The sequence below is a fragment of the Centropristis striata genome, chromosome 1 (assembly GCF_030273125.1).
Source record: "Centropristis striata isolate RG_2023a ecotype Rhode Island chromosome 1, C.striata_1.0, whole genome shotgun sequence".
Classification (NCBI taxonomy): domain Eukaryota; kingdom Metazoa; phylum Chordata; class Actinopteri; order Perciformes; family Serranidae; genus Centropristis; species Centropristis striata.
The window spans coordinates 40,943,878-40,968,595 of NC_081517.1; the positions used below are offsets into that span (position 1 = coordinate 40,943,878).

A 24,718-nucleotide genomic window follows, 5' to 3' on the forward strand; every position below is an offset into this window, starting at 1 on the left:
TCTGAGAGGAGCTAATCATTGCTTACATCAGGCTAATCTTGCACTCTCTTGTACTGCTGAAAAACCAACAAAAACAAAACAAACCTTCAGGGGCTCCGCACGAAATGGAATGTTTTTTGTTTTTTTTACTATAACCAGTCAGCAAACAGGACCGAACACTGAGACAGGTGAAAATGAACTAAAGAAGCAAAGTGAGGCAGAAGATCAGACTCCTGATGCAAAATGTTTCAACCCCATTCAGCTTTCCTGGTTTTCTGCATCTCCAGGTCAGAAAAGACTCAGCAGAAGATAATAATTCTACACATTTATCTGCTATTATATTACCTCTAACTTCAGCCAAATACCAATATCTTGATATGTGGAGTTCTAGAAATCAGGCATGTGTTGTGAAAATTCACACAGAAATGATAAAGGAGACTCCAGATGTTTTAAGTTGGAAGTTGCATTTATAAAATGAGAAGAAGTGACATTAACAATCAACTGTGTATCACAGTACAGTGTCTAAGCTATTCCTCCCAGACCTGTCCTTATATGTTTTAACATTATTCTTATGTTAGGGGTCAAGTTTGGCAAAATATTACCAGATATGGCTCTTAAACCTATGCATACTTTGGATAAGTTATTGAATATGCATAAACCAAGAAGCACCTTTCTGTCTGCAGATCGTCCTTGGAGGCTCGCTGTGATTGCCTGGCAAACTCAAACAATTAGAGTAACGCGTAAATTGGAGGACATGTTGAGTCTGTGTCCAATAGTTTGAAATAGGGCAGAGGTCACTCTAAACTGAGGAAAGTGACTGTGACAGGATATAGGATTTTCAAGTTTAAGTTCATCATATACACTACTGGACAAAAGTTTTAGAACACACCAACTTTTCCAGAATTTAATTGAAAATGATGCAGTTTAATGTCTCAGTGTACTCTGAAATGAATGCACATTTGCAACATTTAAAATTCTTTATTGAGCATGATAGTGTTTTGAAAGTAAAAGAAAAAGATTCAAAATCACATTTTATGTTGGACTAAAGGACTAAAAAAGACACAAAATGACTAAAAAAAAGACACAAAATGACTAAAAAGACACAAAATGACAAAAAAAGACACCAAAAGACACAAAATGACTTAAACAAGACACAAAAAGACACAAAATGACTTACAAAGACATGAAAAGAATTCAAAAATGGACAAAATAGCCCAAGACTCCATAGAGTTAAGTTGTTTACCCATTTCTTGTTCCCTGAAAAAAGGCCTACTTGTATAATTCTGAAATGTACATTATTTTCCAGTTTTGGTTAAGCTTACCTTTTTTTATTTACCTCTGGCAGTTCACCACTTACCATTGTACCCTTTCAAGCTGTTCATTTGACTTGAACTGCTTGAATTTCAATAAAAAACTGGAAAAATTGGGGTGTTCTAAAACTTTTGACCGGTAGTGTACATTAAAAATTGCAGTTGTACCTTAAATGTTTCTGCCCTTTGCTTTCTCAGCCCTTAAAACTATAAGTGATAAATAAAAGACAGCAGTAAAAATCAATAAAATAGATGCAATATGGCAGTAAGTTATCAGGAGGCTTCACACATCATCTATTTGTCAAAGGCATACAGTCGTACGATTCAAGATAGTGCACCGGCTTCACTGGTCAAAGGTTAGGCTGTCCAAAATTAGACCGGAGTTAAACTCTACCTGCGATAGATGCAAGCAAGCTCCTGCAACTCTACTACACACGTTCTGGACATGTCCAAAATTACACCACTTCTGGCGGTCAATTTTCAATACTCTCTCTAAAATATTAATGGAGCCGGTAGATCCATCCCCTCTTACTGCTCTATTTGGTGTCACCCCACAGGCTGTGAATTTAAATAATTCTAAGTCTAATGTGGTGGCCTTTTGCACACTGGCCAGACGACTGATTTTGTTCAGATGGAAAGACCCTCTTCCTCCTTCATACTCCCATTGGATTAGAGATACTATGCAACATCTGAAGCTAGAAAAATAAGATACTCTCTCCAAGGGTCTGTTTTGAAATTCTATGCAACCTGGCAGCCTTTTTGGGATTTTGTGGACCAAATGGAAGCAGAAAATGTCACCCTGTAATACATGTTAACCTCTTACTTGTAGTCTCACATATGTTCTTTCTGTCTCCATTATTTTTGTTTACGTGACTCACCCTATCAACAAGTACATTAAATGACTGTCTTTGATTTAGCGGTACAGGTCTGGTGGATGGGAGGGTGGGGGGTGGCAACCAAGGTTATTATAGTTAACGAAAACTAACAAAATAACGAAAACTAGAATTGAAAACACATTTTCGTTAACTGAAATAAAAATAAAAACGAGAGTTTTTAAAAAACAATAACTAACTGAAACTGTATTTTGTGGTTACAAAACTAACTAAAACTAACTAAAATTATAGTGAAAATGTCCTTCGTTTTCGTCTTTGTCAACTTTTTTCATATGTAAACCTTTTTGGTTAATATGAAATCAATTTCATCTATTTGGTTTGATGACTTAATAAACTTATTGGGGCTGAGATGGATCAGACAAAGGAAATGAAGGCAACATTTATTGTGACCTTATTGAATCTGGCACCCAACAAATACCCCATTACAAAAAACTAAAACTAACACTAAAACTAATAAAAACTAAACTAAAACTAAAAATTTTCCAAAAAATAAAACTAATCAAAACTAGCAAACTCACTCTAAAAACGAACTAAAACTAACTGAATTTGAAAACAAAAATTGACAACGAAATTAAAACTAAAACTAATGAAAAATCCAAAACTATTATAACCTTGGTGGCAACTAGGGATTAGTTACTGTTTGTATTATGTTTGTATTTTGTATAATGTGAAAATCTAAAATAAAAAGACCTTTTTAAAAAAAAATCAATAAAATAGTAAATAAATCCCAGTGTTATTTAAAGTGCATTAAACATTTCCTGATCCAAAATAAAGAACACACATTTTTTTATGAGGATCCCTGAAAAACAAATGCTCACTGGTGGACAAACTGTTATGACAGTTTCCTACAATGTATTCTTGGATTTTCTTCTCAATTATTGGTCAACATGTACCAATATATCTGCAATAAGCTTATATTAGTTATTTTATTGAAGCTGAGCTGCTTGTTTTTGGTTAAATACATTATATGTGAGCACACAGGGATGTCAAACTGATTCATGATCAGCTTTTTTTTGGATTTGGGGTTGTATATTTCACCCATAAACTGTTGAACAAGACAATCTAGTCAGTTTATTTGTGGGCTTTTGTGGATTCAACAAGCCATTCAGACTTGGCTCCCCTTTCTGTGTCACATGCAGCCCCACCCCCATCTGAGCATCTCCACAAACATGCACTATATATATGTGTTTGTCGTGAGGGTGGACTTAAAGAGACAGGCACTAAAACGGAGCGTTTCAGACAGAGGGTGAATCCAGGTATTGAGACAGTATGAGAGAAATAATGTGTTTTTTTGAACATAATATCAAGTAGAAACGCAAACTACACGTATAAATCTGAAAATGAGCATGCATTTTTGCAATAAAAACCTTGAGTCCTGTGACTTACATTGATGAACAACTCCATGGGTGGCTTCTGTGCTGTGCTGCTAGGGAGGAAAACTGCATGAGTGAGTTCACAGAGAGCCTGCAAATCAAAATGAGTGTTTGATGACTCTCCTGTAACACACTCACCCACACACACATCTCCATCTGTCTCCCTCTCACTCTCTCTGTTTACACAACATCACGCTTTTATGAAAGATTGCATGATTTCCAAGAAACCCAGGTTTGTTAGATTATTTACGGACCCCAAAAAACAACAACTGCAGAAGTTTTATTGTACATGTGATTTTAAAAAAAGACACATTTTCACCACATGACACAATTCCCACGATGGCTCGGTGTAAGTGTTGGTGAGGAACGGACCTCTCGCGGATTGCAACACAACACTAATTGGAAGGGACAATAGCATTATTTTCCCATGATGGAGGCGTCATGAGGATGTGATGCTAAATTCCTGCAGAAATATTGAGTAATGCTGACACACGATTGGGTTATTCTGCATATTTTCTACATGTGAACTTTGTCATTTTCCTTGTACCTCCTTTTTTTCCTCTTAACACTTTTTCTCAACATGTTTTTCCTTTTTTACTCCCTCCCCCCTCCTGCTCTCCCCTCCCTCGCTCCCTCGATGTAACCTCCTCCCTCCGCATCTCCGTCCAAGTGGCGTTCGGAGAAGCTTACTCATGTCCAGTCATTTCCCACCATGCCTGGCCTCTCACACGGACACTCGCTTCCTGCTTTGACATATCTACATCTCTCCTTTTTTCTTTGTGACAACAGGACAAGAATGAGGTCCTTGTCTGCTTAGCGACCTGTCCCTGTGAACGATGCTTCAGCAAAGGTAAGAAACCTCACACAGACACACACAGACACACACACACACACACAGAGTCTGACACTCCCGCCACGCTGCTTTCACATTCCTTCTCAGGAATCCAACCAGCCGGTAACTCTGCTCTAACTGAAAGCAGATGGTGAAAGTTTCACTGTGCGCCTTGTTATGCCTAAACTCGGTGGTTGGCCGGGATGTTTCTGTGGTACTCGGGCAAAGTGGATTCAAAAGACAGAGGGAGAGCTGTGATTGGTGGAGAGGCACGTTTAGGGGCCGGACTCTTAATTTGGTGTTGTGGCATGCAGCTGTGGCGTGTTTTACAGTTGATCCCCTGTGGTGACAGGGTCCATATGATCCTGTGTTCTGTTGTGTGAGTGTTTTAACTTTGTCCTCATGGTTATAATGACTTGTTGTTAGCTACAGACTATCTTAAAACATATTATGTCCTTTTTTAGTCATGCTAGCTGCATGGCTCCAAGGATGTTGGTCAGTCGGTTGGTGGACCACTTTTTGCAGCATTTTAAAGATACATACATACATGGAAAAAATATTAGACCAGCCTTTTTATTCAATTTCTTGTTCATTTTAATACCTGGTACAACTAAAGGTGCATCTGTTTGGACAAATATAATGATAACAACAAAAAAGCTCATAAGAGTTTCATTTAAGAGCTGATATCTAGACATTTTCCAATTTTTTCTTGATAATGATTTTGGTTATTAACAAGAATACCATGGAAAATGGCTAGATATCAGCTCTTAAATTAAACTTTGTGAGCCATTTTTGTTGTTATCATTATATTTATCCAAACAAATTTACCTTTACTTGTACCAGGCATTAAAATGAACAATACATTGAAGAAAACAAGGGTGGTCTAATCATTTTTTTACCATGACTGTAGATGGATAGGTAGATACTTTATTTATCCCGAGGGAAATTCAAGCATCCAGTAGCAGCATTCAAACATTTATTGAACATACACTATACATAAAAAAAAACAAACTTGACATATATAATTGACCTATATATCAGAATTTACAATAAAACCTTTGCTAAAATATTTAAACATTTGCAGGTTGTGAAAATTAAATTAAATTTGCAGGAAATTAAATAAAATAAAGTGCATATAAATTAAACATTTGCAAATATGACGAGGAAAATAATAGAACATAAAAAACAATTTGATGGATTTTGATTGAATTTTGTACACAGATTCATGGTTCCCAGATGAATAATGCCAATAACTTTAGTGATCCGACACAATTCCAATCATCAGGTGTCAGACAAATCAAAATTGTATTCATCCAGTACTAGATTGATGCCCTTATATCTGCAAAACTTGTGAATACACCGCCATAAATGTCTTAGGGAAAAGTCCACAGATTTTGGCTTCCTCTTTCAGTGTCCATATATAGTTTTCATTCTCAATAAAAAGGGATAAAAGTGACATTCGTCCACAAAACACACGGAGGGAGCATGACTTCATCCTGTGGTCGGTAGGCCACTGCTCCACTAAGGTTATATCTGTACATAGTAGGTAGTAATTTACTGCTATATTAATGTTCTGCATGTCGTGTGGAGACGCTGTAATGTGGTACATTATGAAACAAAGAAAGAAGTCATATTGCACTGAATAATCTTTTCAATGAAGAATTTATAAATGTGAATGGCAGTTGTTAGGGCCTAAAATGAGGTGTTGATCTTTAAGAATCATTATCCCATATTGTCACTATGGCAACAGTGGCTTTAAAAAGCTTAAATTGAAAATGAAATTGAATCATGACCTTAAAGACTCTGAGAATTGTGAAATCTCTAATAATTGCGATATCATCTACTTTTTTTCAAAACTGATACTGATACAGCTGTACGTTGTTTTTAGTAGACTAATAATTAGCAACTGTTAGCATGCTAACAGTTGCTAATATGCTAAGCAGTGGCTCCCAAACTTCTGTCTGCAGGGCCCCTCTTTTAAAAAAAAAAAGTTAAAAAGTTAAAATAAGAAATTAAATTCAATCATGACCTTAAAGAATGAGAATTATGAAACCTTTAATATTTGCAATATAATCTTCTTTTTTCTAAGCATGCATAAGCCTGTTAGTATGCTAACAGTTGCTAATATGCTAAGGCCGTGGCTCCTAAACTTCTTTCTGCAGGGCCCCCTTTTTGTAAATAGAAATATTTTCAAGCCCTACATACTAACTCCTTTTTTTAACCCCACATACCCGGTTATAACTGCTAAACATCAGGAAGTCTTTTTAAAACTGTCACTGAGAACCGAGAACATGTTAGCATGTTAGCATTTAGCTCAAAACACCACTGTGCCACAGCAGAGCCTCACAGAGCTGTTAGGATGGCTGGAGACTGTTAGTCTTTTTGTTAACGATCTCTTGAACATGATTGTTATTTCCATAAACATATGACATCATTTTTTAATCCTGATGATAGCCATCACAAACACTGTCTGCAGGCAGAGGAAACACGGGCAGATGAGGCACATCCTAACAAACATCCTTCCTCTTGTAGTGCAGGCGTGTACATGTACAGTAAATCAGAGAACTGGATTTAACCTTGATAGTTTTTTTGCACATTATCCTGCTAGAAAAAGGCCTAAACTCTTTCTCTTCCCAGTGCTGTCAAATAAAACTTCCAGTAACTTCCTCTCCAAGGGAAACAACAAATCACTTCCTTTCTGGGGGAAAAAGTGGGCATCTTCCAAATTTCCATGGTGCCAATGTGAGTGTTGGAACTGATCTGTAAAGCTGCCTTCATGCTATTTTCAGCTAAAATAATATCTCAACGAGTAATGTGAGCAATGCAGACCTCACTTGTGTAAATATGTTCTTTTCTCCCCCCCCCCTTAACTCCCCACATTCTGCCAGAGTTGTTCACACCCGGCCGTCGTTTCGCCTTCTGATGTCAAAAAATGTTTCAGTAATGAGAGTGATGTCAGGGGGCCTGCAGGAATCCACTTTGGGCATGTGAGGTAGTCCGAAAGCAATTTGACAGCTCGGTCCGAAGTCTAGAGTGAGGAAAGCAACTCTGAGCCAGAGCGGAGCGAGATGTGTGTCTTTTGCTCCTCTGCAGAGTCATCTGACTTTGCCTGTTATTGTTCTCTTTCCTGCATGCCTGTCATAGCTGCTGTCTAACCAAGCAGAGGGAGTGAGGGAGAGAAATGCACTGCAGTCACCAGTCATCATATCACTGCATCTGTACTGCTATTTTATGAAGCAACTTTCTCCACTCTGTGTATTATAATGTCTGCCTGTATGTTTTTTTCTGCATCCTCAGGTCCTCTGTGATTATGCTTCCTCCTGTGGTTTCAGTTGCACCCAGTAAGCAGTCATGAATGTGCTCCTTCTCCTGCCTATGACATGGTTTAACTCGTATGATCCGGTCATACCATGATGGCCTCCATGGTTGTCAATGGAAATCAAGAAGGGCAGTCTCTGGTCCTGAAAGGGGTGGATCCAGAGACCTGCATGATTGTGTTCAAGAACCACTGGGCTCAGGTAAAACACCTGCTTTGAATCAAGAGTCTTGCGGCTTAAAGGAATAGTTTGACATTTCAGGAATTACACTTGTTCACTTTTTTTTGCTGAGTATTAGATTACAAGGTCAATGCCATATTTATAGAGTCTCCTCATCTGCATTAAACCACACAGCTTCCGACTAAATAACACAATTAATCCCAGTAGCGAATTGTAACCAAGGACTTTGTTTCAAGTACTGTGCCATTTTACTCTTTTACGTTTCTACTCCACTACATTTCAGAGGGAATTATTGTACTTTTTACCACATTTTTTATACAACTTTACAACCCAAATAAAAATTGGGCCGCTGTGTTAACTGTAATTCAGAGTGTATATTTACAAAAACAAAAGTTTATTAGTTTGAACATTAGGGAATGATCACATTTTGTTTCATTTATGTTTTAGACAACAAGTTTTTTGGGGGGAAGCACTACACGAAATTAACAAAACCCTGAGGAACACCATAGAAAAATCCACGCTATGATTTGATATGAAAAACTTTTGAAATTTTGGAGATTTCTGAAAATATTGCGTTTTTCGCAGCAATGGGATGGCGAGGACTTGCCTGTTCTGGAAACTGCTGAGAAACCCCTTATTGTCAAAATACATCCATCCTCTGAATGCTCTAGGTCTCTACATTGTGGCTGTACAGTTTCATGAGGCTGTGATTACCCTATAGAAGTCACAACCGGTCATTTTATAGAGCAAGGTCAAGTTTCAAAACTACAATGAAATGGTTACTTTACGAACTAACAGCATCACACATGAATAATATTTAGCTCAATTAATACACAAAGGTTTCAGCTTTACAGGCATGCTTAATTTATGCAATTTAAAGACTGTTTAGGGACTCCAGCTTGCAGAAATTTTCAAATAGACCATATTAGAATAGGCGAAAATAACACATTTGTATTACATGAATAAAACTGTGTGGTATTAGCATAAAGTGCATCTCTGTAAAGGTGAGACTTCCTACACTGTTTTGTTACTGCTTTGAGGTTCTGAGTATTTCTTTAACATCTGACTAATCCCTTCGAGGATTATGTGACACATTTAATTAAAACACATTGGAGTTCATCTTAACCCATTGAGGCCTGAAACGTCTGTAAAACCTCTGGGCGATTTTAAAACCTGAAGTTTTTCTGGAAATTCAACAGAAGTGTCAACGCTTCTACTAAATAATAGATTTTTCAGCCTCTGTAGCAGATAGAAATGAAATTCAAAAAGTATTTGAGAGCTTATACAAATACTACAAAACGACGTATCCACTTTCCAGGCTTCAATGGGTTAATTTAGCCATAAGCACCACAGAATGTTGTCACCTACAGAGGGTCAGACCCCACACTGACACCCAGTAATGCAGATATTTAAGCAGCTGACACTTAGTTAGTTACCAACACAGTTTTCTAGCCCCTCGGTGTCTGGCCCGTGTCACTCTGTGTAGTGTTTGTTCATCTCTGTGTGGGAGGAGTAGGTCTCAGGCTGCCACAACCCACAGGGCTGAACAGGGACACATGCTGCTGCAAAGAGCCAAAAGTCTGAGAGAGTCGGCTTCACGCTGCCAATATTCCACTGGCCATAACTACACTGCAGTTTAGTGTTGCTGGGACAGCACTGGACTGGACTCACTTTCTACTGTTAGTGAGCTGGAATAAAGTATAATTTATATAGAGTTTGACACCAGAGGGCTGTTTATTACATTCATCATCTGAGGGAGGAAAGTTTGTTTAACACGTGCACATACAAGCATGATTTTTAATATCACAACTTCCATATTGGACCACTCACAAAAGTGTGGTGGGGAAACTTGAAACCTTCAGGACACAAACACTGAGAAGGAAAAGTTTCAGTGTAATAGGAGCCATCTGGTGTCCAGTAGTTAAAGTAATGATCTAGAAGATTTCTAAGGTGGAGTCAGTGGTTCAAATCCAATAAATTTTTTGTCAAATTCGGTGAATATTGCTCCATTCTGTGTGTGAGCTGAACAATCTGGTGTTCATAAACAGCCCTGGCTCTGTAAATGGGAAACAAAGTGGCTTGGACCGAATCACACAACACTCTTCCAGCTAAACAGCAACAGCTTTGTTTGTGCACAGGACAGGAGAAAGGCATATATAGGTAGAAAGTGATGATACAGCGACATTAAAATCATTCCTGGCTGCAATGAAGGTTCAGAGATGCTGATTTGAAAGACTCAGAAACACTGACCAATCAGAGCACACTGGACTTTTTCAGGTGGGGGGCTTAAAGAGACAGGTGCTAAAAGCAGCTTTTTAAACAGCTGGGGAACACAGATATGTTCAGATGGACAGTATGAAGAAAAATACGTTAAAAAAAACTTGTATGAAAACATGTAAATATGTATGAAATCTCAAATATGAGTATGAAACTTAAAATGATCATAATATGTCCCCTTTAATATGTTTTTCTTGTTCGTGATTTGGATTTTCTGATGTATTTTTAGTTATATTTAGTTATTTTTATTTATTATATTTGTTATTATATTTAATATTTATATATTTTATTTATAAACAGTAATAATATGATAAATTGGGCTTGGTGTTTCTTTCAAAATTATTTTTATTGGATTTTCCTTGGGTGCATAATTACATCAGCTGTCAGAGCACACATCAGTTTATCCAATACATCCATAGACTAGGCAAGTACAAAATAAATGAAAACACCAAAGTTATATAGGCAAAATATACAAAAACAAAACAAATAGAAAAAAAACAAATAAATGAATGAAGATAACCATATAAGAGAAAATTATAAAATAAAAAATAGAAAAATAAATAAATAAATAATAATAATAAAATGGAATAAAAGGAAGATAAGACACAAACAATCTAATCAAGCTGGGAAATGTTAGTAGTAGCAGCAGTAGTAGACAAAAAATCCTACTTACTACAAAAGTAAGCATGTTCTCGTAAACTGACTTTGCGGTAAAATTTCTAAGCTAGTTTAATAGTTTTTTTTGTTAAAGGTGAATGGTTTAAGTGCCTTGCATTGTGTTGATGATGTATGTGTTAATCTGGTTGGTTAATTCAGACTGAAGTGCTGTGTTGTAGGTGAGCTTATTGTTATGAATACAAACCTGTTCTAGTAGAAGTTTAGCAGGCTTGACAGTCCGGTCCAGACGGGTGGCAGAGTTGACACTGAATATGTTGGCAGACTAACTACTGCAGTTTGTTTCTGACTTCTGTCTGGGGTCCATCATTGTACATTTTCACAGATTCACATATTCCTTCACTAGTCCCAGCCTGACTGTGAAGAGAAAAATTGAGAACTCTCTGTTCCAGATTAAAGCTTGTTTTGCTTTAGGCAAACTGGCAGCACAATTTCCCTCCCGCAGAGTCTTATTTCCATGCTCAGCTAATCTGAAGCATGATAAGAGTGCTCTTGATTTTGGTTTCAGTTCGGAAAACCTTGAAATCCGAGTAACATGTTGTAAGTAATATTGGCCTGGTCCCTGTGTAAGAGGCTCTGCCTGTTTCATTGGAAGATTAGCTCTATGTTCATTTGCTGTGTCTTATCTGCCGCTCTCCAGGCCTCGCAGAGCTCATTGTGTTTGTTGTGACATGCAGAGCGATCGGTCTGTTGCTGTGGCTGCCAGCAATCTTAAACTACAGACAGTAGAACAGCCATGGTGACAAGTAACAAACTGCTTATACGCCAGAGTTTCTGACTCATTCCATTCATGGTTAATGCCACGTGACCCCTATTAAATCTGACACTTTTATGAATGTGTTTCCGTGTAGTGATGAACAGTTGAAGTGGAAACACTCCCATCCAGTGTATATGTGGCAGCGTTGTAGTTTTTTGTTAAATTTGTAACATTTCATTTTTGGGGTCTGCCAAATGAAAAAAATCCCAAACATAAAATGTAAAAACGTTTGAATTTAATTGTTTTATCCTAATTATACAATCTGCAAATTAATATTTGGGATTATTTTTGTAATGTTAATGACACCCTCAAAATTGGCAGTTTAGAGCACTGCATAAACTAAATGCAAATTTAGTTAATAATGCATAAGATGTGCATCAAAACCCTCATCTAGGCCTGTACTGTATGAGCTGACTAAAGTTAAAACAGTAGTTTTATATAGAAAAAGACACCTTCATAAGCAAGTATGAAGGTAAATAATACTGATGCATTCTTAAATAAGTTCAACCTCCTCTTTGCTTACAAATTATTTGCTTTTTGAGTAAAAAAGAAATAGTGCTATTAAGTCCATCTTGTGTTTTTTCTTTTTTATAGTCTAAGCTCTTTATTTCAGTGAACTTCAAAGAACAGGCTTGAGTTAAAACATTTTTCCAAGGTTATGCATTGTTGTTGTTTTTACACATATTTAATCTGAACTTTTACTTCAGTGAGCTTTTTTAAATCTTTATATATTCATGGAAGCTCCACTGGAGTAGTGAGGACCACGCTGGTGGGCACAATGGTGGTGCTGGGGGGGATGGCACACTCTCACTTTATACTGCCAGTTGTGGCCTATGATGAGTAAATACAAAACAAATTGTTCAATTCTAAATGCTTTGTTTAAATAATATATAGAACACGGTCTAAAGTGCATGGCACAGTTGCATTTAACATGTGTCCCATAATCGGGCCACAAAGTAAGGAGCAAGGGGCAATGGAGTTGTATTTCGTCTCTTAATTAATCGTAATTGTGTTTTGGCCGTAACATGAATTAAACCAATCAGAGTCTTCACCCATTCCTTTTGAAAGCAAGCTGCACCTACACCTGGTGAATTGCTGTATAAATGCAGGATTCTTTATTATTATTTATATATATTTTTGCACTATCTACCTCTTGTTTGCACTATTTGAATGTCTGTTTGAATGTCTGTCTGTTTTTTAGCTTGTTTGCACCGTGGGTCCGAGAGGACAGCAATTTCATCTGTGTCATGTGTTTATGTGGCATACTTGACAATAAAGTGAACTGAAACTGATTCATGGTGATGGAGAAGCGAGCGGTTCTCTGCCTCCGCCATGACCCGACTCATCAACTACATTTGACTGCACATGAGCACATGCACAATAACCTGTTTAACTGAGGAGGAGGGGCACTGCTGTGTGTTTAACAAACATAATATATAATGCATAATGTGTGGGCATTGTGCACTATTGTTGCATAACAGGAAAGTGCTTTGCCATTGACTTCAGACCAGGTTTTTGTCGCTTTCTACTGCTTTAAAACAGCAATGTACCAACAATGCACCTGACCACAACACATTTTAAAACCAGCACGCTGAAACTTTAACCTGGTCTACTACTGACCTCGATGGTGCCAGTTTTAATCTGACTCCTCCAGACGTCCAGAAAGTTAAATCCCTGATTCTCAAACCTGACCTCTTCCTGTCACCACAGTAATGGCTGCAGAGCCTGAAGTGAACCGATCCCTGAGCCCACTGGGCCAGGCCCCATCAGGCTCAGACAGGGATTACAGGACTCTGTTCTCCTGTTTCCATCAGCCGTGGCCAGCTCTGTTGTACACAGCCAGTTATTGTCATGGCAGCAGCGACGAGCTGGGGACACTGGCTCCATTATTGTGACTCTGGTTTCTACGCAGCCGACACACAAGGGAGGGACTGGATACACAAAGGACTGTTTCACTCTGCGCTACCAAACTGAGTTTCTCTGTGCACTGCTGCTGGTCTATTTACACCCCATTACTGCTGATAATTAACCTGTCAGGGAGAAGGAAAGGCTTTTACCGGATCTTTAATTTAAGAAGATAACACATAACAGTCTAAACAAAGATGAAAAAGACAAGTCAATGTTTCCTTTTTATATTAGTTTTAATCTTAAGGCTAAGCGTCCATATTAAAGCACAGATGATATACTGTACATTATCTGGGTAATAATACTCTGGGTCAACATAAATGGAAACTGATTCTGCACCTTTTAAATCCCAGCGATCAATTTGTTTCTTTCTTGGATTTTCGTAGATTGAGTTTCTGTCAATCTTCACTCTGCTCTCCAACAATCACTGGTTTTGTTAGCTGTAAGGAGCAGTCAGCAGTGTCTAGCAGGGTTCAGGATCAGGTTTATTGCCAAGAAGGTTTTCACATACAAGAAGTTTTCTTTGGTGTTTTGGTGCATAACATAAACAAATTGAGAGAAAAAATAAATTATAAAATTATAAAAGCCAGTCATGCAAAAAATATAGAGGTAATAAAGAAATAAAGAAGAACATTCTATTAATGTTAAAAAAAAACCAAACATTACAATAAGTGAAATCTATCTGAGTTAAAATTAAAGAGCTGTGCAGTTTCTAGAAGTGGTAGTATAAAGAATATGCAAAGTACAGAGACATAGTTAGACATATCACCAATTCTTCTTTATTTCTTAAAGGGTTAGTTCACATTTATTGACGTGGAGTTGTATGAGGTACTTATCCAAATTATTATATTATTATAACGCCTCCAGTTTGGAGAAACCGGCAGGAGTAACGACAAAGAAGCTGAACAATGTACTGATGAGGACGGGGCAGCAGCAAAGTGTATTTTAGCCACCTAAAAAAAAAAAAATCAATATCAGCTGTATTTACAATATTTTCACTGCTTTTCTTGCTGTCAGACAGCCCTTTCCGACAGGTAACTGGAGCTGTTATATAATTTATTCAAAGTCACCAGACTCCATTGACAAAAACAGTGATTTTACCTCACAGAATAATAGAGTTGCTGGTCTACCACTGCTTCAACCCGTTAAGTTGCTTGTGTTATTGTATGACTTTGGTCAATTCAAACTAATCCTTTAACCCATAAGAACCCATGGTGACACCCGTGTAACAAACACTTTAAATCTTCCAGAATCTCCCATATTCAGAACAGAAATGTGAAAAAGTAGCTAATTTCCAAAAGCTTATTTTTTTTTAATGACCATATTTCCTGAACAAATTAAAGTCACAATTTTTTATATATGTTATGGAGATGGAACAAAAAGGAAAATAGTTGTTTGTTTTTATTTATCATTGGTTCATTCTTATTTGTGACTTAAAAAACAAATCTGACCAAAAAAATATTGTTAAACAGCACTATAAATGTCACAATTTTGTGTCTCTGTAAGCAGAAAATGTGTTTTTGTATTTGAAAATAAGAAATATCATAAACATAAATACCATAAACACCCAATGTATCGTATATGTCACATCACAGATCTTTTAAACATCATAATGTGTTCTATGTGTCCACTTGGTCTGTGGTATATCCCCCATAATTTTCCTTTAAGGATTACTGGGTCTGGGTTCTTATGGGTTAAAACACCAAAATGACACAAACAAACAGTGACCGACTATGGATAATGACCTCATATTAAACATCTGAACTATCCCTTTAAGGCAACTATGCGCTATGACTTTATCCATTTCTTTATAAGAGTTATGATAGCCCAAGCATAACTCATTACTTTGCAAAGTTTGCTGCAAAGCCATTCTTCTTGCATTAAAATCAAATGATATACAGTACAGGCCAAAAGTTTGGACACACACCTACTCATTCAATGCGTTTTTCTTTATTTTCATGACTATTTACATTGTAGATTCTCACTGAATGCATCAAAACTATGAATGAACACATGTGGAATTATGTACTTAACAAAAAAAGTGTGAAATAACTGAAAACATGTCTTGTATTTTAGATTCCTCAAAGTAACCACCCTTTGCTTACTAGAATATAAGACATGTTTTCAGTTATTTCACACTTTTTTGTAAAGTACTTAATTCCACATGTGTTCATTAATAGTTTTGATGAATTTACAATGTCAATAGTCATGAAAATAAAGGAAACACATTGAATGAGAAGGCGTGTCCAAACTTTTGGCCTGTACTGTATGGTTGTAATGTTCAGTTTAAGTAATGTCCCTCTTGTCTCTTCCTGTAGGTGGTGAAGATCCTAGAAAAGCACGACCCCCTTCGCAGCACCTCCTCCCTGGGTGTCCTCAACCTCACCGCCAGCTCTAGCGGCGGCCCTCGTTTCGGCCCCATCCCCGGAGACGAGGCGAGCGCGGTGCAGAACTATGTGGAGCACATGCTGTTCCTGCTGATGGAGGAGGAGAGTGGCCTGGTGGGCGCCATGGGCCCCATCCTGGAGTTTGTAGTGATGGAGAACGTGATGGAGCGTCTCTTCGTGTGGAGCCTCCGCCGGGAGTTCACGGATGACATGAAGCTGGAGCAGCTGAAGATGTACGAGATGCTGGTGGGCCAGGCGCACCAGCCCCTGCTGCATCACAAGCCCATCCTGCGGCCGCTGATGATGCTGCTGTCGTCCTGTTCGGGCACGGCGGCGCCGCGGGTGGAGGCCGAGCTGGTGCTGCTGCTCAACCAGCTGTGCTGCGTTCTGGCGAAGGACCCTTCGATTCTGGAGCTATTCTTTCACACCAGCGAGGATCAGGGAGCCACAAACTTCCTCATCTTCTCCCTGCTCATCCCATTCATCCACAGGGAGGGCACGGTGGGCCAGCAGGCCAGAGACGCCCTGCTGCTCATCATGTCGCTGTCCGCTGAGAACGAGCGAGTGGCCAAACACGTCGCGGAGAACACCTACTTCTGTCCGGTCAGTCCCATTGATGAATTACCTCTCTTTTTCTTTTTCTCTCCCTCTCACATAGTGTTTTTTTGGTAACACTTTCTATGAAGACTACATCTATAGTGCATTATGAGCGCATTCATAGTGAATTATAATGCTCATTATATGCATCTATAATGCAGTATAGCTAATCATGATGTTTCATGATTCATCATGATTAGCTATACTGCATTATAGATGCGTCTATATGAACCTCACTTTACTTAAAGCATACATTGATCATTTATTTATACTTATGGCATCCTATGAGTCCTTATAACAATTGATTGTTGAGGTGTGTGTATAGAGGGGTATGAGTAGTTGTAATGTATTATAAGCCTCATCAGTCAGCCTGTAGTTTATAACCAGTCAAGAGCACTCATAAGACACTTGGATTTATAAGTCATTATAAGCTATATTTATAACTGTTGATATAGTGCATCATGAAGCTTTATATGTGTTTATGAGTGCAGTCATAATGCATTATGATTGATTATAATGAGCATTATAATTCACTATGAATGCGCTCATAATGCACTATAGATGTAGTCTTCATAGAAAGTGTTACGTTTTTTTTTAGTATCTGTGACTCTCCCCAGACTCACTCCCTCTGTTTTTAATTTACCCAACTAATCAGCCTTTCTGTTTGAGTAATTGTTCACTCCTATTATCTGACAGCCACTCTAAAATCCCAGACTGTTCTTTGACCCTGTGCATCATAATCAGGCCGAGAAAATATGCAGATGAATTCATGAAGCCACTTGAAGCAAGGTTAAAGCATCTCATTGAATGGAACAAATGTCTGGCATTCATAAAGATTATGGCGCCGTTGCGAGCTAATCCCATGTAAATAATGTCATTTACCAGCAGCTGCTGACATCGCAATGAGAAATAGCTTTTGATGCCATGCCAGTTTAACAACTGGAGTCTGAATTTAATTGGTTCCACTGACAGGCTACAAGGATAATCCTATAGAGGATGTATACATCAATGCAACACTAATGATGCACTCATCTTGCAGTTTAATTACACCGCCGTGCTATAGACTCTGTTGTTTTTATGAAATCCTACCCTGTAAATACTGAATCTCTCTAAAAAGACAGAAATCACATCAACACTGACCATTTGTTATGTGGAAAGCCTGCCTATCGTACCATGCTTTGACAGGAAAGTAACAGACAATAAAACTCTTTCCTGTTTAAATATTTATAGAGCTGACCTGTAGGAGGTAAAAAAATCCATATGTATGCTTTCTTACTGTGTAGGGAGGAGGAACGGGCGGGCTGATATGTAGGTTGCTGCCGTGCTGTGCTTACATCTGCATTACATTAACAAAATGGGCAAAGAAAGAGATGATTTTCAAGTGTTTTTGCATTGTAGTGAGCAGCAGAATACCGTTATAAATGTGTTTTGTGTAGCTGAAAGTAAAACTGACAGCCAATGATATATTCTATACACCGTCTCATTAATGTTTAATGAAGCCCATAATATCCTCTCTGTAATCACTTTATGTCAGATTATTTTTCATTAGACTGTGTATATCACAGAATGCTTGTGTTTTTTTTATACAGTACAGGTATAATTATATGTAATATATATATAATTATACTTTTACAGGCCCTATCTTTAACACAGTGTGGTTTTGATGTGGAAGATAACAGTTAGATAGCATTATAGAGAAATATAGTTGTATTTTCTCAGGTGCTCTAGAAACACTCTTGACAAAATCTTAACATCCATCTGCATGAATATACAGAAGCACTATAGTTGTTGGTACATTAAAAAATGGGTAATTTCATAATAAAAGTAAGAGTCTACATCCATGATAGTGAAGCTCTTTGAGGCTCTACTTACAGTGCATTCAGGGACATATGCACATGTTTCTAACAGTGAACTATACAAGTACTAGAAATTGTCTATGCAGTTATAAATCAACAATTCTGTGAGAATTATTGTCCTTCTTTCTTTGCAAACTCGTGGCCTGTAAAGCCCTTCGACATGACAGACTGTGGCTCAAGGCTTGAGCTAGCTACATAAACATGAACTTGTATTAGTTGCAGCCGTGAGCCTTTGGCTACAGTTAGCAGAACTAAACTATTAATAACATTTTCTCTCCATCTCTGAAACGCTTCACCAATTGTTTTTGTCTGTCTTACTCTTTTGGCTGCTTTGCAACTTTTTCTGCAGGCTTTCACCACCTGAAGTGACGTACATGTGCATCTTTAAACTGGCATATTGCACCTAAAAAAAATCAATATTGCATCCCCATTCTGTTAACTAAATTGTTCAATTATTTTTTGTTATTTATTAGTTGTTGTGTTTTGTTGTTGTCACTGTACAGTGACCTTGAGTGATAAGAAAGGCACCTATAAATAAAATGTATTATTATTATTATTATTATTATTATTATTATTATCTGCATTTGTAGGGCAGCTAATAGGAACTCTCTCTCTCTCTCTCTGAAATTACCTGTGATTGGCCAAAGTTACCCATCACAGGCCAGATTTTCTAAAGCCTGTAAACGGAGCTAAAAAGGAGGCGCAGAAGTCTAGTTTTCTCTGAGATCACTTGAATTAAAATGTGCTCAAAGGTTATTATGTTATAATATGTTATTATATAAAAAAACTGCATTCCCTGGCTTCATGTTGGCCAATAGTCCCATTATCATTCCAAATCATTACTGTAACATCTCTCTGTGTGTCCCCTCAGGTTCTGGCCACAGGGCTGAGCGGCCTGTACTCATCTCTGCCCACCAAGCTGGAGGTTCCTAATGAGGAGTGGCACTGTCTGCATAAAGAGGACTGGCTCCAGATGCCGTCCCTCGTCCAGTTTCTCAACTCGCTGGAGTTCTGCAACGCTGTTATCCAGGTGAAAGCGTGTGAAAAGGCTGCATGCACACACACACGAGGCTCTGACACATGAAAAATTCATTCACACGTGCTTAAATGGCTGCAACCTTCTGCTTTGACACTGTTGACTGACATGTGACTGTTCCCAGGTGGCCCACCCTGACATCAGAGACCAGCTGGTTAGCTACATCTACAACGGATTCCTTGTGCCTGTCCTCGCACCAGCTCTCCACAAGGTCGGTACTCTTCTTCCTCTTCTTCCTCTTCATCATTTGGACAAGTATAGAGTCATGCTCACCAGTACTGAAAACTGAAACGTCTTCTTGTGGGTGGTATTTGACCAATCACGTGACACACTTCAAATTACGTTCAATCCAATCCAATCCCCTTTATTTATATAGCACAATTTTAGCAAACTCAAGGTTTCCAAAGTGCTGCACAAACAATAAATACATAACACAATACAAAGAGATGTAGTAAACGATAGAACAGTAAGATGCAATAAGATAAAATAAATTAAAAATGAGATAAAAATAAATAAAATAAAATGTAAAATATTTGTCTGGATAAGACATAAAATAAAAGGAAGACCAATATATTTGGGGAATTTCAGACAGTAATTAATTCTAGAGAAGGAGTAATAGAATAGTTTGATATTTTTGGAAGGAGAGAGTTAGGTGAGAAGATGGATACCACTCTCATATCTGTCCATTCAATGTGAAGCTGCAGCCAGGAGACGGTTAGCTTAGCCTAGCAGAAATACGAGAAACTGTCCAAAAATATCTGTTGGGCTAATGAACTGGATATAACCTGTATATTCAGAGGTAGGTGTATATATTTTATACAGGGCCAGGCAATCTTTTCAGCCTGTTTCCAGTTTTTGTGCTAAGCTAAGCTAATTGCCTTCTTCCACTTTGAAAGTGGTATCAAGCTTGTCATCTAGCTCTAGGGCAGTAAAGCCTAAAAAGTAAATCCCATCCAAATGGAACATTATTCAGTATTTTAATTCATAAAAATATATAAATGACTCATTTAAATAATTTAAATTAAATTTAAAAAAGAGACTCGCTGAATTAATTGTGATATATTTTTTTAAATTTTATATTTATTATATTATATCATTGATTTTATATATTATTATATTTATTTTATATTATGATTTTTTTTTCTTATTAAAGTTTGCAGCTCAGATGTGGATATTTTAATTGATAATTATTGACATATTATGTTAGAAATGATCATTCCTCTTAGAATTAGAAGATGTGTAATACAGAAAAAAATATGTATTTTATGTTTATTATTATTGCCTCTTTGTTATTTGAGGATGTTTATCAAAATAAGGGAATAAGATCGTTTATCTGTGCAGAGCTGAAGAATATATAGTATCGCACATAGAGAGATAGAGAGATAGAGAGATAGAGAGATATACTTTATTTATCCCAAGCTGGGAAATTACAGTGTAGCAGCAGCATTACACACAGAGACAATGACAACACAATTAAATAAAAAGAACAACCAAGGCATACTTCAAGCAATAAAATATAAAAATACAATGAAAAATAAAGTGTCTAAAGAAGGAGTATGTATTAAGGAGTAGAATAGAATTCCAGTGCAGAATAAATATGAATATACAGAATAAAAATGTTGGTGCTATGAAACAAATAAGGTGCAATGAACAGTGTGCATAAAAAACACATAAAGTGCATAGTGACAGTATGTAATGAACCAGACTATTATTTGTTATTGTACAGTGTGATGGCATGTGGACATATTATGCAAATTATTACAGTAATAAATTAAACAGTGAGCTGTACTCGTATTTGTAAAAGAATATTTACAAAACATACTGACATCTTTCTCTATACTGAAGACACAAACAGAATCTTCTCTGACATAATGTTTTTTATTTGCTGCTCACAAACAAACAAACAAACACTGTGAACTCCCTGACTGACTAATGCCTCCTCTCTGTGTGAAGCTGACCCTGGAGGAGGTGATGACCACCACAGCGTACCTCGACCTCTTCCTGAGGACGGCGTCTGAGCCGGCCCTGCTGCAGACCTTCCTCTCCTTCATCCTCCTCCACCGACACGAGAGCGTCCACATATTAGACACTCTGGTCAGCCGCATCAACACCCCCTTCCAGGTACGAGCAAACCCAACAAACACTGTCTTAAACATGCACACACACACTGCACTCAAACACAGCATGACTCATGTTTAATAACTGGAGAAAACTACCCCGGGGGCTCTTTGGACCCATGGTGAAACTTTAAATGTCAGCACCGAAGCTGGCAGATTGTTGCCATGGTGACGCTCGGCTGCAGTGACATTACCTTGTTAATAAAGCAACTGATATGAGCATTTTAAAACAGCCCTACTGTATATGTAGGAACATCTTGTTTTAATCATTACCATGAATAAGCAAAGCGTTCTTTGCATTGCTGTCTGACTGTGTAAATGGCTCGGGGAGTTCCCTCCAGTGTTTGCTAACAGTCGGCTCTGGCACACCTGCAGCTCACTGAAATATGAAAAACGTGTTTGCTTTTCACATTTTTGACCTTGAGCCAAATTAAACGTTTACTAAAATGCAGATTTTTTCACATTTCAGCCTATTTCTTGCATGCTTTTACCGTTGATGCATAAAAACTTTTGGCATTTGTTTGGTAGTCCTGCTCTATCTGCTGGTTTAGCATTTTAATAAAGGGAAAACTTACACACAGAATACAATTTAAAACGTATAAATATTTGTATTTTAGACCCCTCCAGTTGTAGAGTATTGTAAATATGAACTGCTGTACATGTACATTTGTTATGTTTACATTACTTAAGCTCAAAAGCTAGTAGACAACTTTACTATCAGCCAAACAAACATCAGGTAAGTGCAATAACACAAGACGCCGCAAGCCAGCTAATATTACTTAGGCAAGGCAAGGCAAGTTTATTTGTATAGCACAATTCAACTTCAATTCAAAGTGCTTTACATACACATAAAACAGCAAAAACAGGGAAATATAAATAAAAATATAAATAAGATAAAATAAGATACAGCAGGATAAGAAAAGAGATAAAATAATAAAAAGCACAAGTCAAACATTGCATAGTTAAAAAGTAAGGGCAGTAGAGTACAGCAGATAAGTGTTTAAGTTAAGAGTACGCTGCAGTAAACAATAGTGTTTTTAGTCCTGATTTAAAGGAGCTGACCGTTTGGGCAGACCTCAGATCTACAGGTACTAGTCCAACAGAAAGAAGCCCAGCTCCAAGTCTGTCTTTTATCATTATTTTAAGTTCAAGTTATTTTAAACTCTCCCCAGTGACTAAAAGCCAGTCTGAGGTTGGCCCCTGCGTGATTACTTCTTGCTCGGCCGCTCTCTCCTTCTCTCTTGCTTGATTCATCCATTAACGTCATCCTTGGTCTTTTCGTCTCTGCCATGCTGTCCGTAAAGGCAGCTGAACCCTGCCTGCCTGCCTGCCTGGATCTGGTTCCAACCAGAAAATACTTTCTCCATAATATCTGATATAGTTTTACCAGATTTAGTGACAAAGCTTCATGCTGCAGTTTGTACTCACTCAGTGCAAGAACGGGTGTTGTAGAGAAGGCATTATCCCTGTAACAAGTCAGTGTAACATCAAAATGACTATGAAGCAGTTGTTTTAAGGTAAAATAGTTGCATGATATTGCTCTAAATCTTTATATTATCAAAAAAAAACTCTCTAACCTCAAACTTCTTTAAGCTAATCAAAGTGATTTCTATTTTACTCTCGTGCTAGAAGCATGCTTTTTTATGTCTTTAAAGTGTCCAGTGAAAACCATTTCCAAAAGCCCAAGCTCACCTCTTCAAATTGTTTGTTTAAACCTGAATATATTCAATTTACATATGATGTAGAAAAGTGCAGCAAATTCTCACATTCCAGCAGATGGTACCAGTGAGTTTATGCGAATTCTGCTTTAAATGGGGCTTAATTGATTGATTAATTATCAAAATTATTGTCAATTAATGTGTGTTTCTTGGCTAATCAATAACGTTTTTTGCAGAAAAATGAAAATCCTCAGGTGTTGTAATGTGTTTGTGTGTTTCCTTTGAACTCCACAGTTGGGCACTGTGTCACTGGCACTTTTCCGCACTCTCATTGGCTTATACTGTGAAGATGTGATGCTGCAGCTTGTATTGAGGTGAGTGGCATGCAGACTTATCCCAGTCACGGAGCATGGTACGTCTAATAGGTTTACAACACGATGAGCTTTCACTTTCTACCTCCAAGTGTGCCGACTTGTGTTACCATCTGTCTGCTCACCCCCCTCTCCACACCCCCTCCTCCTACGACCACCCGCCGGTTCTCCTAACAGGATCCGTTCCCATCTGCCTCCCCAGGTACCTGATCCCCTGTAATCACATGATGTTGAGTCAGAGACGTGTCGTCGGGGAGAGAGACTGCTACTCTGTGTCAGCAGCCAAGATCCTGGCATTAACACCGTCCTGCTGCTCTCCTGATCACAGCCCCCCGCCCCTCCGACAGCTGGACTCCATCCTCTTTTCCAAGGGTGCGGAGACCCCCAGCAACACCAGCGCCACGGGTAAAAAGGAAACGACAGATTTCCGTCTGGTTTATTACAGCTTAGATCTAATTTGTGCCTTTTTTGGGCATCATTTCAGTGGGTTATGATAACATTATATTCACCAAAGTCATTGCTCAGATGTGGGAAGTGGGACACATTGAAGTACAATGAAACAAGGCTGCAAACCAGCCAACCGTTTTAACAGATTATAACCAGTGTGGTGGCAAGAACTACTAAAAGAAAGACCCAATTTGTGAATGATCCTGGTGCAGTACATGGAGGACAGTTAATTATTATCCTGGCTGGAAAGCACAGGGACTCAGTGTGACCTAGTGAGTTTGAAAAATGCTCATCAACCCATTTTAAGGCCTTTTTTCAGACAGCAGACCTACTGTGTGAGACTGAGCCCCAACTACCAGCTACATGAGCCTGATAAAGCTCTTTCACACTACTGAATACTTTTAGTACAGTACTGTGCTACTGCTTTGTAATCAGTTTTTATGGGTGTTTCTTTTGCTGCTTTCATATCAGCTGCAAGGCAAATTCATGCAGCAGGTTTTACTATTCATAACCTCATTTGTGTGAGTGCAAGTTGTAACCTCGGTAGCAGTGGTGTGCAGTCAGAAGAAACCGAACAGACGGAGCATAACGGAGGAAATTGAAAGTCATTCGGTGCAGCAGTTTGAGTGCTAAAACAAAAAAAAAGAAGATAAAGAGTATAATTTTTTCAATATTACACTTTCTAAACCTGTGCAAACATGGTTTTGTGGTGTTGTTCTGCGTTTATCTGGGACATGAACATATAACAGGG

At 38.0% G+C, this 24,718-nt stretch overlaps 1 protein-coding gene across 1 annotated transcript in view; it reads left to right on the top strand.

The window, feature by feature from the left end:
• Positions 1-24,718, top strand: part of fhip1aa (FHF complex subunit HOOK interacting protein 1Aa) — a 46,835-nt gene that overhangs the window by 16,393 nt on the left and 5,724 nt on the right. The window contains exons 2-9 of the mRNA XM_059342436.1: positions 4,345-4,405; positions 7,685-7,905; positions 15,817-16,488; positions 19,210-19,368; positions 19,499-19,585; positions 21,328-21,495; positions 23,444-23,523; positions 23,723-23,925. Of these exons, the coding sequence (XP_059198419.1) occupies positions 7,798-7,905; positions 15,817-16,488; positions 19,210-19,368; positions 19,499-19,585; positions 21,328-21,495; positions 23,444-23,523; positions 23,723-23,925 (1,477 nt within the window). The 5' untranslated portion in view covers positions 4,345-4,405; positions 7,685-7,797. The remainder of the gene's footprint in view (positions 1-4,344; positions 4,406-7,684; positions 7,906-15,816; positions 16,489-19,209; positions 19,369-19,498; positions 19,586-21,327; positions 21,496-23,443; positions 23,524-23,722; positions 23,926-24,718) is intronic.